General features: G+C 45.3%; 1 protein-coding gene across 2 annotated transcripts in view; it reads right to left on the bottom strand.

Annotated features, from left to right (window-relative positions):
- Nucleotides 1-162: 162 nt before the first annotated feature.
- The window catches only part of LOC117255642 (apoptosis-stimulating of p53 protein 2-like), a 45,732-nt gene continuing 28,887 nt past the window's right edge, over nucleotides 163-17,007 (bottom strand). For both annotated transcript variants that reach the window (XM_033624761.2, XM_033624762.2), the window contains 13 exons: nucleotides 15,083-15,260; nucleotides 13,706-13,902; nucleotides 13,074-13,238; nucleotides 10,732-10,954; nucleotides 10,494-10,616; nucleotides 9,674-9,780; nucleotides 9,190-9,577; nucleotides 6,356-7,107; nucleotides 6,129-6,266; nucleotides 4,512-4,645; nucleotides 3,916-4,082; nucleotides 2,423-2,622; nucleotides 163-2,108 (listed from right to left, as the gene is read on the bottom strand). In XM_033624761.2, coding sequence (XP_033480652.1) covers nucleotides 2,067-2,108; nucleotides 2,423-2,622; nucleotides 3,916-4,082; nucleotides 4,512-4,645; nucleotides 6,129-6,266; nucleotides 6,356-7,107; nucleotides 9,190-9,577; nucleotides 9,674-9,780; nucleotides 10,494-10,616; nucleotides 10,732-10,954; nucleotides 13,074-13,238; nucleotides 13,706-13,902; nucleotides 15,083-15,260 — 2,814 coding nt within the window. In that variant the 3' untranslated portion in view covers nucleotides 163-2,066. The remainder of the gene's footprint in view (nucleotides 2,109-2,422; nucleotides 2,623-3,915; nucleotides 4,083-4,511; nucleotides 4,646-6,128; nucleotides 6,267-6,355; nucleotides 7,108-9,189; nucleotides 9,578-9,673; nucleotides 9,781-10,493; nucleotides 10,617-10,731; nucleotides 10,955-13,073; nucleotides 13,239-13,705; nucleotides 13,903-15,082; nucleotides 15,261-17,007) is intronic.

Raw genomic sequence — 17,007 nt, forward strand, 5'->3', positions numbered from 1 at the left:
TGTTCCCACATTTTCAGGGTTTTATACTGAAGTCCTCAGTTTGAACACAGGAAAAGACAATTTAAATGTTCACTGTCCGATATATCTGCCGATGTACGTTATCGTTTTTTAAAAGAACTGAGTGAAAAATCAAACAATTTGGACACTGCAGCAGAACAGAGACGTGTAAATAAAGTTTTATGACAATTAAAAAAACACCTTCCATCAATACTTTCAAAACAAGTGCTTGTCATTAACACGCACATCCTGTACGTGTCTGAGAAACATTAATGACATGAATATTAAACTAACATTAACAAATGCAGCCTGTTCACACTGAGCCGAGTCGGTCTGAGGCTCCGAGTCGAAACTCGTCAGACCTGCAAGAGTCAAAACAAAAACTGGATAAAATAATAATAAAACATAAATTAAAAAAAAACAACTAATGAAACATAATCTGTACTACAGAGCCCCCAAAGAAGCACAAGTCACAAACCTGTAACCAAGTCACTGACTTGTTTGTACAAGTCAGTGACTTATTTACACAAATCAAAATCTTGTTCCTTTGAGTCACTAACTTGTTTACACAAGTCACAATAGTGTCTCCTCCAGTCACCAACTTGTTTGAACAAGTTACTGTCTTGTTCCCTCAAGTCACTAACTTGTTCTGCAGAAATCAAAATCTTGTTTCTTTAAGACACTGACTTGATTTCATAAGTCTGCAACTTGCTCCCTCAAATTAAAAATGTATTTACAAAAGTCAGTAACTTGTTTGCACAAATGACCATTGTGTTTGCACAAGTAACTACCATGACGTAATAAGTTACTATCTTGTTCCCTTCAGTCACTAACTTGTTTGCACAAGTCACAGTCATGTTCCCTCAAGTCACGTGCTTGTTCTGACAAGTTGGTAACTTGTTCACAAAAGTGACAAACTTTCTTTCTTTCCTTTAAGTCACTAACTTGTTTGCACAAGTCACTAGCTTGTTCCCTTTAGTCACTCACTTGTTTGGGTGAGTTAGTAACTTGTTCACACAAGTCACAAACTTTCTTTCCTCAAGTCAGTCACTTGTTTGCACAAGTCACAATGTTATTTCCTCTAGTGCATAAGTCTGTCACTTGCTCTGTCAAGTTACTAATATATTCACACGAGTAACAAACTTGTTTGCGCAAGTCGGTAACTAGTTCCTTTTAACTTGTTTGCCCAAGTTATTTTATTTTGTTAACACAAGTTACCATCTTGTTCCCTCACTTGTTCGGATAAATTTGTAATTTGTTTGTACAACTCACAAACTTGTTTTCTCAAGTCAATAACATGTTCGCACAAGTTACTAAATTGTCTGCACAAGTCATAATCATGTTCCCTCCAGTCAGTTACTTGTTGTAGAAGTTAATAACATGTTTGAACAAGTTGGTTTCTTGTTCCTTCAAGTCTCTAACTTGTTTGCCCAAGTTAATTAGTTTGTCAATACAAGTTACCACCTTGTGTTTGTGTTCACACAATAAAAATGTTTTGGGGATTCTGGGTCTCCGATAGTTGCTACATTTAGTGGACGCCGTTTAGATGCTGCAACAGAATCAAAGAACTGTATCTGCAAATATTTTAATCATGAGAAAAATGTAAAGACAGTTGCCCTGTTGATTAAACATGTCTCCGGTTTGATTCCAACATTTAGGATATTTGTCGCATGACGTACTTTTCCCTCTCCCCAAGTTTCTTGTCTTTATGTCACATGTCACTACTCAATAGAATAAAATTAAATCTTAAAAAAAGGAAAGAAAAACAAGACGAACCCAAGATAATACACCGATATGACTCATTGGCAAAGGTCAATAATCTGCTGATAAATTTTGGTAAACCGATAATGTGTCCGTTTTACCACCGGATGCAGATGAACTTTTGTTTGTTCTTCTTCCGTCTCTGCGGCAGTTCGTTGTCACATTCTTTGTGCTGAGATTGAAAAACCAAACCGGTTCAGTTCAGAAAAACATCTGTCTTTTTTCAACAACAACCTCGAGTCCAGATGTTTAATCTTCTCCTGCTCCTCACAACATTTTGGTCTTTTGAAGGATTCGTCAGCCGCCTGTCAAGCCAGGCTCCTCTGCCGCGGCTTGATCCTCAGATACAGCTGGGAAATAAAAGGAAAGGGAGTTCCTCATTAAAATGTCATTAAGATAACATTGAAACTTCTTATGTAAACCTGTTGAGTAACAGGATTCTCTGAGCTGCTGTAAACCTGATTAAAACCGATGAGATTTATGGAAGAAACAGCAGACTGACGCCGGCAGGGTTGACGGTTTGATTACCTCAGCGGACGGAGCAGGACATCAGATCTTAAACATACATGAAGACTGTTGCAGCTAATTTTAACACTTTACTTTACAGCTCCACAGTTTGTAGATAGTTTCATGGAAAGGAAGACAAACTCAGCAGTCATCTCACCCCCAGCAGGTTTCGGGGGATGTAGCCCTCATGGTCACCACATCTCGCCCACCACCACTCGTTCTCCACCTCATCGTCCCGTCTCAGCACCGTCATGCAGTCGCCCTCGCTGAAGCCGAGCTCATCGTCGCGCTGAGGCTTGTAATCCCACAAGGCGTACACCACACCACGGTTCATAACACCCATCTTCTCCTGAACGCCTGCCGGGACACAAACACAGAGGAGGAACATTTCTGTCAGATCATAACTGTAAAAGGCAGTGACAGAAAGTGAGACCTGTGAAACGCTCTTAAAGACCCTGAAACACTCTCAGAAAACCCCAGGAACATCTGTATGTACCTCCATTACTTCCTCAGTGACCCCTGAAATCTTTACTTAAAACTCATTACAGGAACCTCAACTCTTTGTCAACGATCCTGAAAGACTTAACCGTTCCCTAAAACTCCCTCAGGACACAAATATCTACAGAGACCCCTAAAACTTTACGTGGACTCTTGTAATGTCAATAGGATCACTTGGACCACATCAGAGGTCCCTAGCCCCTCATTTTTTTCCCCCAGTTGCCCTCATTCCACTCACCTCCCAAAAACCACTGAAACCTCTTCGCAGACCCACAGAACTTCCTTGTGGACTCTGTGACCCCCCTGAAGTCTTCCAAAAACCCTTTTCTTACCTCATAGAATGGAAGAAACCTCCTTTTACTCCTTGATCCTACTAAAAGAACTCCCAAAATCCATTTAACCACATCAAACATCCCCAGAACCTCCTCACATTGCCCTCAAACTCCCTCAGAGGTTCCCCCAAAGTGTCCTCAGAAATCACGGAACATCCCAGAAATCATTAAAACCTCCTCACAGACCTTTAGAACTTTCTCATGCACTATGTGACCAGTGATTAGTGGACCTCCTAAAAACCACTGAAACCTCTTCATAGACCTGTGGAACTTCCTTGTGGACTGCCCTAAAGTCTTATTTCTCTCCCCTCATAGAACCTCCTCGAACACCTTAATCCTTTTCATCCACCTAAAATCCACCTTGAAGAACCCCAGCTTTTCCGAATACACCCTTGAAATTCCCACCAAGCCCCTAAAACTGAGAACTTTTTGAAACTCCTTGAACTTCTTCAGAGATTACCAAAATCTCCCCAGAAATCAAGGAACCTCCTAAAACCAGTCAAATGTCTTCGCTAATCCTAACAATTGTCTTGTGGTCTCTCCAAAATCCACACCAGTCTCCCTGGACCACCTTCAAGAACCCCAACTTCTGTAGATGCCCCTGGAAGCCCTCTAAAGTTTTACACAACTCACTTTAGAACCAACGCAAACTCCTTATGGACTCTAGAGCCTCCTTGTACTCCCTCAAGGACCTCCAAATCTCCCCATTGACCCCTTGTATCTACCAAAGCATCCTAAAACCCCATCATTAGCCCGCCGCCCTCCTTATGGATGACTGAAGTTTTGTTTGTTGTTTACATGTTGTATTCTTTGATCTCACCGTAGAGGAACTGGGAGCACTGGGCGTAGCCTTCCTCCATCTCCTCACATTTGTCTGCAGCTGTCTGCATGTCGCTGTATGTGGTGGCGAACACCGCCGCCCCCGACTCTACCAGGAACTTACAGACCTGAACGTTGTTACAGGAGGCAGCGCAGTGGAGGGGGGTCCTGCAGACGAGGAGAGACGTAGGAAGAAAGGTTAGAAAGAAGGCGTGTGGATCACCTCCTACATCTCTGGACCTTTTGTCCAGAGATTCAAACAGATCAGCTGTTTTCTTCATTAGAGAAATGACCAAATCAACAAGCCAATCAGATCTTTGCATTAGGGATAGACGTTGGGACGTCATCTTTTTGCATCGCTAGCTACCTCGCTGCATCCATGAAAATCAGAAACAGATAAATGGCTACAAACACAGTGACAAGTGTGGGTGAGATGTCAGCAGCTGTTCAGGTTGTTGACCTACAGAAATAATCAAACTTAAATCAAAATCATTCTTGGGACTGACATGACGAAAGTTAACAGCTTCTGCACTGACGGAAAATGACCTTGGCAGGACTGGACCATGAAACCATGACGTCACTGTAGTTCAAACTCACCAGCCGTCGCTGTCAGCAGCGTTGGCGTTGACACCGAACTGAACCAGAAACTTGACGATCTCAGTGTGGCCGGCACAGACGGCATTGTGCAGCGCTGTGATGCCCTCATCATTCGGCATGCTGGGGTCTTCCACCTGCAGTGCGGATGTGGGATCACATATTTATTTATATCATCTGAAGTCACGCTGCTCGTTTCAAGCATTTCATGCCAATAATTAATAACTTTAAAGTTAATTTTTTAAAGTTTAAAATCTTCCAAATACTCCCTGAAGTCACATTAGTCACATTATAATGCTTTGAAATGTGACAGATGAAAGTACCTGAAAAACACAACCTGGGACTGAATTAACAGAACATTTAAATACAGTATAAATGTACCAAAACCAGACACTTCATATCTCTCACATACAGCTGCTGCTCAAGAGCTGCTGCGCTTCAACAGCATCTATTTATATATAATGACCTTATGACACGTTTTGTGCTGTTCTAAACGTAGTGCGTCATTCTTTAAATATCACCCTATTTTGCGTTTGTGAAAATTTTGGTAGATCTGCAAGTGTCCCAGAGCCGTCTCAGATTCTGTCCTTGGTGGATCTGCAGCTAAAGGCTGGTTTATACTTCTGTGTTGGTGCAGCGTAGACGTGTACTCTAAGATGCAGGTTACGCTGTGGCCCAACGTGCACCTCTCCAGAAATGTAACAACTCAACGCAGTGACACAGATGGCAACAGTCCAGTTGGTAGCATCACATTTCCTCCTGGATACAGAAAGAAAACTGGAGACGAGGCTCCGTTCACTCCTAGAAAAGTTGGTCAGTGGCGTACAAGGCCAAAAAAGTTCAACTGCTGCGTTTAAAATTACCTGGATGATCGGCACTGCTTTCACATTGGCAAAGAGCAGGCGCACTAGAGACTTCCGCCGGCCGAGTGGCTGACTTCCGCTGTAGCACTCCGCTAACTTGAAATGGGATGAAATAATTTAATCCTGTGGCTCTTCTACACTTTCCAAATGTTATCTGACTGACTGGATCAAATCCTGATGGTGGAGAGAGTCATTTCGCAGGGGTTGTGACGCTCAAAAGATTGTATGTCAAAAAGTATTTTTGGACGCAACAGCATTACGTGATGGACTCTGCAGTTGTTACAGTGTTTGGCCACTACAAAAAAGCCCGGCGCACTTCCTGGATGCTTAATTTAGCCTCTGCTTTCACACCTGTCCTGTTTGGTTTGGTTCAACCGAACTCAGGTTTGTTTGTCCCCTCATTGCGGTTCATTTTGGCAGGTGTGAACACACCAAAACAAGCGGACCGAGACCTCCCTGAAGAGGTGGTCTCGGTCCGGTTCCAAATGAACTCTGGTGCGGTTGGTTTGTGGTGAGAAGGTGTTCCGACCTGGATGTGAAACAACTGCAGTCACATGACGCATTGTTTGGGTTAAACATGAGCATGTTACAGTCCTGGAGGATTATTAATGTGCACCTCCTCCTGTACTGCCTTAATATGCACATTCAGCTGTGGTGGTTTAACTGCTCACAAGGACGTAGGCTGCAGTGTAGGCTCCACATAGAGCCTACATATGACTATAAATGAGGCTTAAGAGCAGACAGCGGTGTGACTCACGTCGTAAATGACCCTCTGGACGAGGTCGTACTCGCCCTCCAGAGACGAGTCCAGCAGCAGAGCCAGAGGGTTGAACTTGACCCGCATGCCGTGGTCGATCCGGTCTGAGCCGGCTTTCCGGAGGATCGACCTCTTACCCTGAAATAAGAACATTTCTCTTTTTCATTTAGGTGAAATTACCCTTTAATAAAGCACCAATCAGAATCACTGATCACTCTGACACTCACTGGCGGCACTGTGACCTGTCCTGTGACCTCAGGCGGCTGCAGGTTGGCGGCATCATCTCCCTGATCGCTCTCGCCACAGGTGGGGTAAGGAGGGGGCGGGTAGGGGGGGAACTCATCCATAAAGAAGTCCAGGTGGGCCGAGTTGGACGGACACAACTCCTCCCCGTCATCCTTGTCCTCCAAAGGGGAGGGCTGAGAGCGGCAGGAGGCGGGGTCAGGGAGAGGTGAGCGGGGGGGCAGAGGGGGCGGGGTCAGGCTGTCCTCTGGGCTCTCAGGTAGCGACTGCTTGTCGTCGCCGCTGGACGTCACATCTGCACCGCCCGTCCCGTCCTCCTGAGGCTGAACATACGTCCCCGCTGGACCGACTGTCTCCATAGGGATGGTTTCCATGGCAGCCAGGGTGGTTTTCTGGTAGAGCAGCTTCTGGATGTTGGGTCCGGCGGGGCCCTCGGGCTCTGTGATGGAGCTGCGTTTCTTCAGGGGCCGGGGGGCGTGGTGCAGCCGCCGACGGAGGGCCTCCAGGTCGGCATCGCTGGGGTTCCTGTTGGGGTTGGACAGGAAGGGGAGGAGCTTGGTGGGGCTGAGCGGTCGCGGGGTGGCGCGTTCTGTCGTCTCTGCTCCGGCACCCTCGCCGTTACCGAGGCAACTGTTGTCGACCTCGCTCCCGTCAGACACACAAGACCCAGAGCTGATGGTGTCTGCGGTGGCAGACTGCTGCCCCCCGCAGGCTGGGAGGACTGGTTTCCCGTACACTGTGAGGGAGGAGACACACTGGAGTCAGAAAACCACAGAGCTCAGACCATTAATCAGTTTATCAATTAATCAATAATCAGAAACTGTTTTAATTTTGTTTGAGTCGTTTGTTAATAAAAACATTCTCTGATTCTCCGACATGAAGATTTTCTGCTTTTCATAACCATAAATTAAAATCTTTGTGTTTTGAGCAGTTAGTCGTAAAGAGAGCTTCGTTTCCCAGGTTTGTCGAGGGCGCAAATTACATCATACACTTATTTGCATATTGTTGACATCACTGTGCATTTATTGGCAGCCTCGGCGGCTGTTTCAGTAGCAGTGAAGAAGAGATCACCTACAGCTACATGAACGTTAGAGAAATCATAGAGAGAATAATCACAATCACAAATTTGTGCTTAATTACACCTTTACATTTTTTAAGACAGTTCCATGCTGTTTTTTTTTACACCACATTTCATATTTTTTATGCCCATTTTTTGTTTTCTTACACCCATCCTGTGATTTTTACACTAGTTCCTTATTTTCTTTTTCACCCATCTTGTTTTCTTATGTCCGTTCCCTGTTTTTTCTTTTGTTTGTTTTTTATACACTGATCCTGTCGTTTTTTTCTGTTTTTTTTAAATGCCAATTTTTTTTGCCTTTTTTTGTTTACACCATTCCAGTGTCCTTTGCGCCCTGGTTTCTTTTTAGAGCCCATTTCATGTTTTTTTATTTACACCCGTCCTGTTTTCTTATGTCCGTTTCCTGTTTTTTTTGTTTTGTTTTGTTCTTTTACACATGCCCTGTGTTTTTTTACATGTCAATCCTGTGGTTTTTACTGATTGTTTTTTTTAAACGCCCATTTTTTGCTTTTTAACTATTTCCAGTGTTTTTATTTCATATTTTTCTTTGTCCATTATTTGTTTTTTAATGCCGTCCTGTGATTTTTTTTAAGCCCATCCAATGTTGTGTTCACAACCTTCCTGTGTTTTATTTTCACCTGTCCTGTTTATTAACACTTGTTCTTTTTTTTTAACCCTCCCATGTATTTTACACCCATCCTGTCTTTTTTACACCCATCCTGTGTTTTTTAATACATGCCCTGTGATTTTTTTTTTTACATCTGTCACATTGTTTTTACGCCCATTCAGTTTATTTTACACTTGTCCCGTGGTTTTATTACGCTTATACGATGTTTTTGTTATTTTTTTACATCTGTCCTGTTTTTTTTTCACCATCCGATGTATTTATTTATTTATTTATTTTAACACCCTTTTTTTTGTTTTTTTTTTTGTTATAAATATATATTTGTCTTGATTTTTTATTTTTATTTTTTTTACACCTGCCCCATGGTTTCAGTTTTACACCTGATTTTTTCACCCATCCCGTGTGTCGGCCTGTCCAGATACTCTCCATGTTGTTTTAATGTTACCAAGGCGTGGCGCAAAATGGCAGTGAAACCCCGGGGGTGGTGGTTGTAGTTGTAACAGTATTAGTAACAGGCACTTGATCTTATGGGAAGATTTTCTATTTCTATGAAAATAAACTGCACTGTTTTGACTAAATGTGTCAAACTTTGGAGGAAACATGCAGCAAAGTGCAGAACAGACCTTAAAAACTATTTTGCCTCCACCCTGAGAGAGAGTTATAATTCAAAAATAAATAGAAAAATAAATAAACGCAAATGCTACATGTTTAATTTGGTGGATGTTCAGTGTTCAGGCCTGATTGGCCAGTTTCCTGGCTGAACACCAACATCCAAAACCAGAGCAAACATTTTACAAAACACTTGTGGCGATCACAGTTTCATCATCTGTGAAAAATAAAAGAGACATTTGTGGATTTGTAAAGAGGAAAGGGGCCATTACATGTTGTGAGTGGACCGTCACGAGAACAGTCATAGTAATATATAAGAGTATTATTGGTAACGGTGACATCATTGCAGTAACAGTTCGTGTAGCAACAGTAATGTTCTTATGTTTTTATGTTTTATCTATAAATTTGCACTAACGGGTTTGCTCTGCAATTTCGTTGTACAACGTACAATGACAATAAAGATCTATTCTATTCTATTCTATTCTATTCTGTAAGTGCTGCGTCACCTCTGGGCTGGCTGCGGGGCAGTGTGCCCTGGCCGCTCAGCTGGTAGCCCTTCCCCTGCTGGGTGTACATGGAGTAGATGGACGAAGCCGCCAGAGTCTGAGGCTTCTGCAGCAGGGTGGGGGGGGCCTCAGAGGGGTCGGGGGTGTACGGCCGTACAGCGGCAGCCGGCGGACTCTCCTGCTTGTTGGGCAGAGGGAGGGTGTGGCTGTGGCTTGAGAGGGCTCCCTGAGCCCTGAGGTGGCCCCCGACCGGCCGCACTTTACCAGGGAAGGTCCCGGTGCTGTAGGGAGGCTTGGAGAAGGTCTGTGGGCTGGACGAGGAGAACGGTTTGGGCTTACTGGGAACTGGAGGTGGAGCCGCCATCTTGGGCAGACCTTTACCAGAAGCCTGAAGGAGTGAACACAGAGTGTAAAAATACTCCATTACAAGTATGATAATAAACATAAAGTCTGACATAGAAAGGAACGCAGAGTCCACTGATACCTGATTGTCCCTGAGCAGGTTCTCAGTGATGTGACTGGTCCGTGAGGGGACAGGGGGCGGGACGTCAGACCCAGAGAGGCCCTTCTGATCTGTGAGGGTCTTACCACCTATGAGAGAGGAGGGAGGGACATCATCATAAACACAGACATCACTAACTGAGTGGCCCCCAGGAGCACCGCTCAGCCTTGTTTCCTGTTTTTCCCAGTGGTCACTTGATGTATTGCAGCAGAAAAAATTCCCCAGACATTTTCCCCACAGACCACCGTTACATAGTTTTCCCGTGGTCATGGAAAACCTGGGAAGTCATTGAATTTCACAGTCACATTTTCGTAGCCTGGAAAAGTCATAGTATTAGTGAAAACCATTGAAAGTTTTGGAAAGTCGTGGAATTTTGTTGTGTGTAATGAAAGTGTTACAGTAGTATTCCATGGATGACCTTCCACGTTCAGCAACAGCAAATCTGTATTTGGAAGCTGTCGGCGTAACGTAGCTCTAATATGTGTCAATGTGTGACAACATCTTGGCAAATGAGGTCGTAGCTGATGAATGAACCGGAAACTCAAGTCAGAGATTGGGATTAGGCTCAGAGTTTGTTGAGCCTGCTCTCTGAAATACGGCCCTGGAGATACATGGTTTTCACTGGACAGAAAGACTGTCAGCTGTAAAAAAAAAAAGAAAGCTGACAGACGAATGTGGTGCAGTAAAAAGTAAAATATAACCTCAGAGACGAAGGAGGAGGAGAAAGTGGTGCAGAATGGAAACACACAAGTACAAGTACAGTGAATGTGTACTCAGAGCTCTTAATCATAATCTGACTGACCTGAGTTGTAGCAGCTGAGGCTGGACATGCGAGGCAGGGTGGAGGCGTGGCTGTAACCTCCACTGGACTCAGGTAACGAGCTGCTCCACTCAGACAGTTTGGTTATTTTTGACGTGACGAAACCTAGGTAGGTACACATCAGTCCCTTAGCGTGCTTTGACAGAGACATTTTGTTTGAGATTAAATAAATCACTTCCTGAAGACTTCTATTCTCTCAGGGTAACTTCAGGTCCAGTACCTGAGGCTGGTTTGGCTGGTCTGGGAGGCGGCTTCAGGGACGAGTCGGGCATGGGCAGGGTGGCGGTGCCATCCGGATACGCCGGCTTCACCAGAACCTCCTGGCGGGCCGGCACCGGAGGCCCCTGAGGACTCGTCGTGGAGGACGACGACTGGATGTACGGCCCGACCGCCGCCACTCTGGAGGCCACACCGTGCTGAGGGGCCACGCCGTCTGAAGCCACCTGGAGGTAACAGGAATATTTAACAGCTGTAGAGTGTAATGTCTGCACATAGAAACTATCTTTCAATAAAATTCCTTAGAAAGAAAAGAAGTCATCAAATGGAGACTTCAGCAGACTGGTGCTGAAACAAAAACTGCTCAGCACAAACAGAAAATTTGACGGTGGTAGAAAGTAACTAAGTGCTGCACTTAACAGTAAACATTTAAGGTACTTGTACTGGATTATTTCTTTCTCATGATACTTTCTACTTCTACTCCTCTACATTTGACAAATATTGTTGATAAATAAACAGAATAGGTAGGAGAAGAGTAACGCACACCGCGGATTGTCTTGTTGAGGTGCTGGCGATGGAGTAGAAAACTTAGAAAAAAGAGGGAACGCCGCACGCTCAGCTCCAAGTAAAAAAGGAATTTTATTTAGGACGTTTCGGCACAGGGCCTTTGTTAAGACTTGACAAAGGCCCTGTGCCGAAACGTTGTCCTTAATAAAATTCCTTTTTCACTTGGAGCTGAGCGTGCGGCGTTCCCTCTTTTTTCTAAATACACAGAATAAACAGAAAATGAATGTGAAACTATTTTGATGGTTGAAGTCATTTTTCCTGTAAAAACATTTCATGGTTTCAGCTTCACAAACTTTTCCTTTGAATAAAGTTAATAACTGTAATGTATTAATAATTATTTTGACAAACAAACGTTGTCACTCTGGCCTCTCGGTACATTGTCTGTGCACTCCTCCGAGAATCACCACCTTAACATGGTGTGTGTCCCTGTGAACCTGTGAACTGTGTTGTCCAGGGCTAAAAGCCCCTGGTAGGGTCTCCCAAGGCAAAGTGGTCCCAGGGGAGCGGCTGGGCTAAGAGCAACTCAAGAAAACCTTGATAAACACAATAGTTGGACCTCAAGCACCTTGCCCCGTCCCTTGGAGCCAGACCTGGGGAAGAGGAGCTCGCCAATGAGAGTCTGGTGGCCGGGCCTTGAGCCATGGGGTCCTGTCGGGCTCAGCCCGAATATATAAAATGGTGCAGTTGCCCTGTGGGCCCACCAGGTGTGAGAGGAGTTCAGGAAGGCTATGGCAAAGGACTTTGAGTTGGCCTCAAGGAAGTTCTGGCAAACCGTTAGACGCCTAAGGAAGGGAAAACAGGGCTTGCTTTAGGCTGTGCTCGACAGAGAGGGAGAACTGCTGACCCAGACTGGGGATATTGTTGAGCGGTGGAAAGAGCACTTTGAGGAACTCCTGAATCCGGCCGTCACGTCCACGTCGGGGAGGAGGCAGAGCTTGAAGACTCAGGGGAACTCTTGTCCATATCTCTGGCAGAGGTCACAAAGGTGGTCAAAGCAGCAAGGCGTCATGTGTGGATGAGATTCGTCCTGAGATGCTTAAGGCTCTGGATATTGTTGGGCTGTCTTGGCTGACACACCTTTTCAGTGTCGCATGGAGGTCAGATACGGTGCCTGTGCAGTGGCAAATCAGGGTGGTGGTCCCCATTTTCAAAAAAGGGGATGCTCAAATTATCAGGGTATCACACTGGTCAACCGTCCTGGCAAAGTTTATTCCAGGATGCTGGGAAGGAGGCTTCTACCAAATGTCAAACCTTGGATTCAGAAGGAGCAATGCAGATTCTGTCCTGGCCGTGGAACAGTGGAACAGCTTTTTACCCTCGCGAGGCTGCTGGAGGGGTTGTGGGAGTTTGCCCATCCAGTCCACATGTGTTTTGTGGATTTGGAGAAGGCTTACGACCGCGTCCCTCAGGGAGTCTTGTGGGGGGTACTGTGGGATTACGGGGTAGCAGGCTCACTGCTACGAGCCATCCTGTCCCAATCTGGTCTGTTTGTTTTGGAGAGGAAGAGACCTCTGTGGATAATTCAGCCCCTGAACAATGAACACTGGAGGGATTCTAACCAGGAGAAGTTTCAGCTGGTTGTAATCTGCAGTCCTCACTGCTAGACGCCACTATATCCTCATGAATCTGACACACTGGACCTTTAAGTGAGCTAATTTAGTAAATGAGGCTCGTCCTGATTTTACACTTGTCATAAGAGTCTCCCATTTAAAGGATCAACTGGATCTTTGCAGAACGTAACATGAAAACGTAAATGTTTTTTTGGTTGTGTGCACTCACCGGCAGGTTCTCCTTCTGCTGCAGGGCGGCCTTCTTCTTCCAGAGCCGTTGCCGCAGCTCGGCCAGCCGTCGGTCCATCGCTGCCACCTCCAGGTTCCTCTTGTTCAGGCTGTCTCTCTGCTGCTGCAGCCTGCCGCTCTGGTCCTGATTCAGCTTGTTCCTCAACTGGGAGGTCAGGGATGGAGCTCAGTTAGAAACTAAGATTGCAAAGGCTAATGATAGCCAGTTAGCCTAGCCTTCCTGCTAAATTCAAACTAGCTATACCAGCTTGTTGTCTAGAAAGGTAGCTGCCTGGCCTGCTGAAATTCAACATTATGAAGAGTCTGATGGTGAAGTTGTTTCCAATTCTTGGATTGTTGGTTGGACTTAACAGGACATGTGAAAGCATCACAAAGGCTCTGAGGAACCAAGATGAGCGTTTTTATCCTACTTTTTGACATTTGATAGACCAAACAATTAATCGAGGGACTCATTAGCAGATTAATCGGTAATAAAATTAATCTTTAGCTGCAGTCCTGATGCAGCTCGCTGTGTCCTCTGTACTGATGCTTTACTCAGCAGAGTTTCACGTCCAGGTGCTCTCAGATAATCTGTGCTTGTCCTGAGAGCACCTGGACGTGATCTTCTCTCACCTGCAGCTCCTTATAGAGGCGCTCCAGCTCAGCGGTGGAGGTGTTGTGGTGATGATGAGGAGGAGGAAGAGGAGGCTCCAGTCTGTTGCTCCTCAGCGCCTCCAGCTGGTCGCTCAGCTCCTCCACCCTCGACACGGCGACCAGGAGCTCCCTCTGCTTCTGCTGGAACAGACCGGTCATCTGCTCGATCTCCTCCACTGATACACACACACGAAGAAGAGGAACGGAAGTTTATACCTTAAATACCTAATGACGATATGATACTGAACCTTAACACCAAAACTGTACTGTGAGGATCTTATTACCTCCGACAAGGAGGTCATGTTTTTCAAACTACTGGCCTGATTTTCATTAAACTTGGTGTCCGTTGGTCGTCCATGGGTCGAGGAAGAACATATTAAATTTTAGAGTGGATCTTAAAGTCACCAGTGACCTCTTAATGAATGCTGACGCGGGCACATGCTCAATTCTTGTTTGACACAATTGATCATGGCATCCTTTAACATAGACTGAGGCACTAAGTAGGCGTATCTGGTACTGCCCTAAACTGCTCTGCTTTATACTTGTCAGACAGGAAGTTTGGTGTGTCTGTTAACAATGTCATTTCAAGTTCGGTGTACCTCAAGGCTCAATCCTTGTTCGATCTTGTTCTCATCATACCCCCTCATTAAACACACTGACCTCAGCATGCTGAGTTCTCTACAGGACTGTCTGTGTGATATCAAAAATTGGATGTCGTTAAATTTTCTTCAGCTCAATTCTAATAAAATGGAAATCCTTGTAACTGGGTCACAGCATGTCACGAAACAAATAGTGCCATTCACGGGTTACCTGTCTCAACACATAAAGCCTGTTGCAAGAAATGTTGGTGTCACATTCAATAGTAATTTATGTTTTGAACATGTCACTGAGCTTAACTTTTAGAGATAAAGAAACTTATATATGCTTTCATGTCTTCCCTGGCTGACTGTCGGGCTAAACCCGACGTTTTTACCAAGATGTGCTTTAAGGTACCAATTAAACATGAATCAGTACATGGTCGTATTGAGCGTCGTCGTTCTTTGGTCAGTACCCTTAAACTTCAGTATGGTCAGAGTTGTGTATAAAACCCCAGCGTCAACTTTGCTCCTGAAAAAGTCTCTAAAGCCTCTGTAAATATGACCCGTACCAAGAAAGGTCTGACAGTGTTGAAGTGAATGAGAAACAGCTTCTCTTTGGAAATATAAAATCAGAACGCAACTGATTTAAGTTTTTTCCCGCCACGTCTGCCTCAGGCTCATCCCAACAAAGCTTCACCCCTTCTCTAAGAAACTTGTGAAAATCCTGCACAATGTTGTTACAAATCTGTCTGGCCACCCAGACCTCCGTCACACTGACCTAGTTTGCTGTTGCTGAGGCGTTTCTGCTCCACCTGGCCCCTGAGGGCTCGGACTCGTCGCAGTTTGGCCTCCTGGTTGTGTGCGTTCTCTCGGAGCTGCTGCAGTCGCTCCTGTTCGGACATCTCTTGCTGCTGCTGCCGCTGATCCTGCAGCTTCAGGTAGCGCAGCCGCTGCTCCTAAAAACACACCCAGTCATGTATTACATCTGGATGAGATTAATGCATGTCGAGGTGCGGCCTGCAGAGCAGAGAGGCACTGATGTCTGCAGGAAGCTCAAACTAACTAACTAATGCCTGAAGGCTGAAGTGATGAGACGATGAGCTGTGCAAATGTAGATAACAGCTTCACACAGTCTCTTCTAAAAGACATTCATGGTGCTGCTCTCACTTGTTCACGCTGAGAGCTGAGAGAAAAGTTTCTATATATCATATATTATTCATAGTTCTGCCCCCTAACAACCAAATGTTAGTCATCCAGAATATTAGTCAGCAAGATTTCTTTGGTCGTAGAGAACAAACAAACAAAAAACAAAAAATATAAAAAGTGAAACTCTATGAGGAGCTGCGTCTTGTCAAAATAAATCCAAACCTATATGACTGGAGCATGTGTGACTTTAATGTGAAAGGACAGACACAGGAAGTGTCCACGCTCAGCAGTCAGACAGGAGTCAGGTTAATCTCCAGGGCTGGTACCTGCGGTTATTCCACAGGCTAGTTAATAACATGTCGGGCAGGAAATCCAAAGTGTGGGATCATTTTGAGAAGGTGAAGGACGAACCCAAGGTGATATGTAAACTCATCTTCATTGGTCGACTACAAACATGACGTATCATGTGAAACATGGAAGTAGCTACATGCCCATTAGCCCACAGCGTCATTAACAGGCGGCTCGCTCAGTGTGTGACGTGCACTTGGAGATAAAATATAGGCCTATATTAATGAAGGTTCATTAGTACGGTTTGTATTTCTCTGTAATGTAGCACAGTGTTAACAATGTTACTGATACTATTCTTTCTCACACCTTCAACTCAAACCACCAAAATATATCATTTAATCATTACATTCATATCAGAAACATGCAGGAGACTAGTCCACTGATGGACCCTGATGAGGACTGCTGGTCCACTGATGGACCCTGATGAGGACTGTGGGTCCACTGATGGACCCTGATGAGGACTGTTGGTCCACTGATGGACCCTGATGAGGACTGCCGGTCCACTGATGGACCCTGATGAGGACTGTTGGTCCACTGATGGACCCTGATGAGCATTGTCGGTCCACTGATGGACCCTGATGAGGACTGCCGGTCCACTGATGGACCCTGATGAGGACTGTCGGTCCACTGATGGACCCTGATGAGGACTGCCGGTCCACTGATGGACCCTGATGAGGACTGTTGGTCCACTGATGGACCCTGATGAGGACTGTTGGTCCACTGATGGACCCTGATGAGCATTGTCGGTCCACTGATGGACCCTGATGAGGACTGCCGGTCCACTGATGGACCCTGATGAGGACTGTCGGTCCACTGATGGACCCTGATGAGGACTGCCGGTCCACTGATGGACCCTGATGAGGACTGTTGGTCCACTGATGGACCCTGATGAGGACTGTTGGTCCACTGATGGACCCTGATGAGGACTGCCGGTCCACTGATGGACCCTGATGAGGACTGCCGGTCCACTGATGGACCCTGATGAGGACTGTCGGTCCACTGATGGACCCTGATGAGGACTGTTGGGCGACTAGGAACAGTCTCAGTCGGTTGAAGCCCTAATTATTTCTATACATCTTTTTCTTTTCATTTCTGTTTTTTCTAATCACCTCATTACTAATGACTAAAGACTAGTGAAGTGATGAAACTGTCAGACTAAACTGCTGAGCCTGAGAAAGTAAAAAGAGAAAAAGGAAAGCTGTGTGCTGG

Source organism: Epinephelus lanceolatus, chromosome 3 (genome assembly GCF_041903045.1).
Source record: "Epinephelus lanceolatus isolate andai-2023 chromosome 3, ASM4190304v1, whole genome shotgun sequence".
NCBI lineage: Eukaryota > Metazoa > Chordata > Actinopteri > Perciformes > Serranidae > Epinephelus > Epinephelus lanceolatus.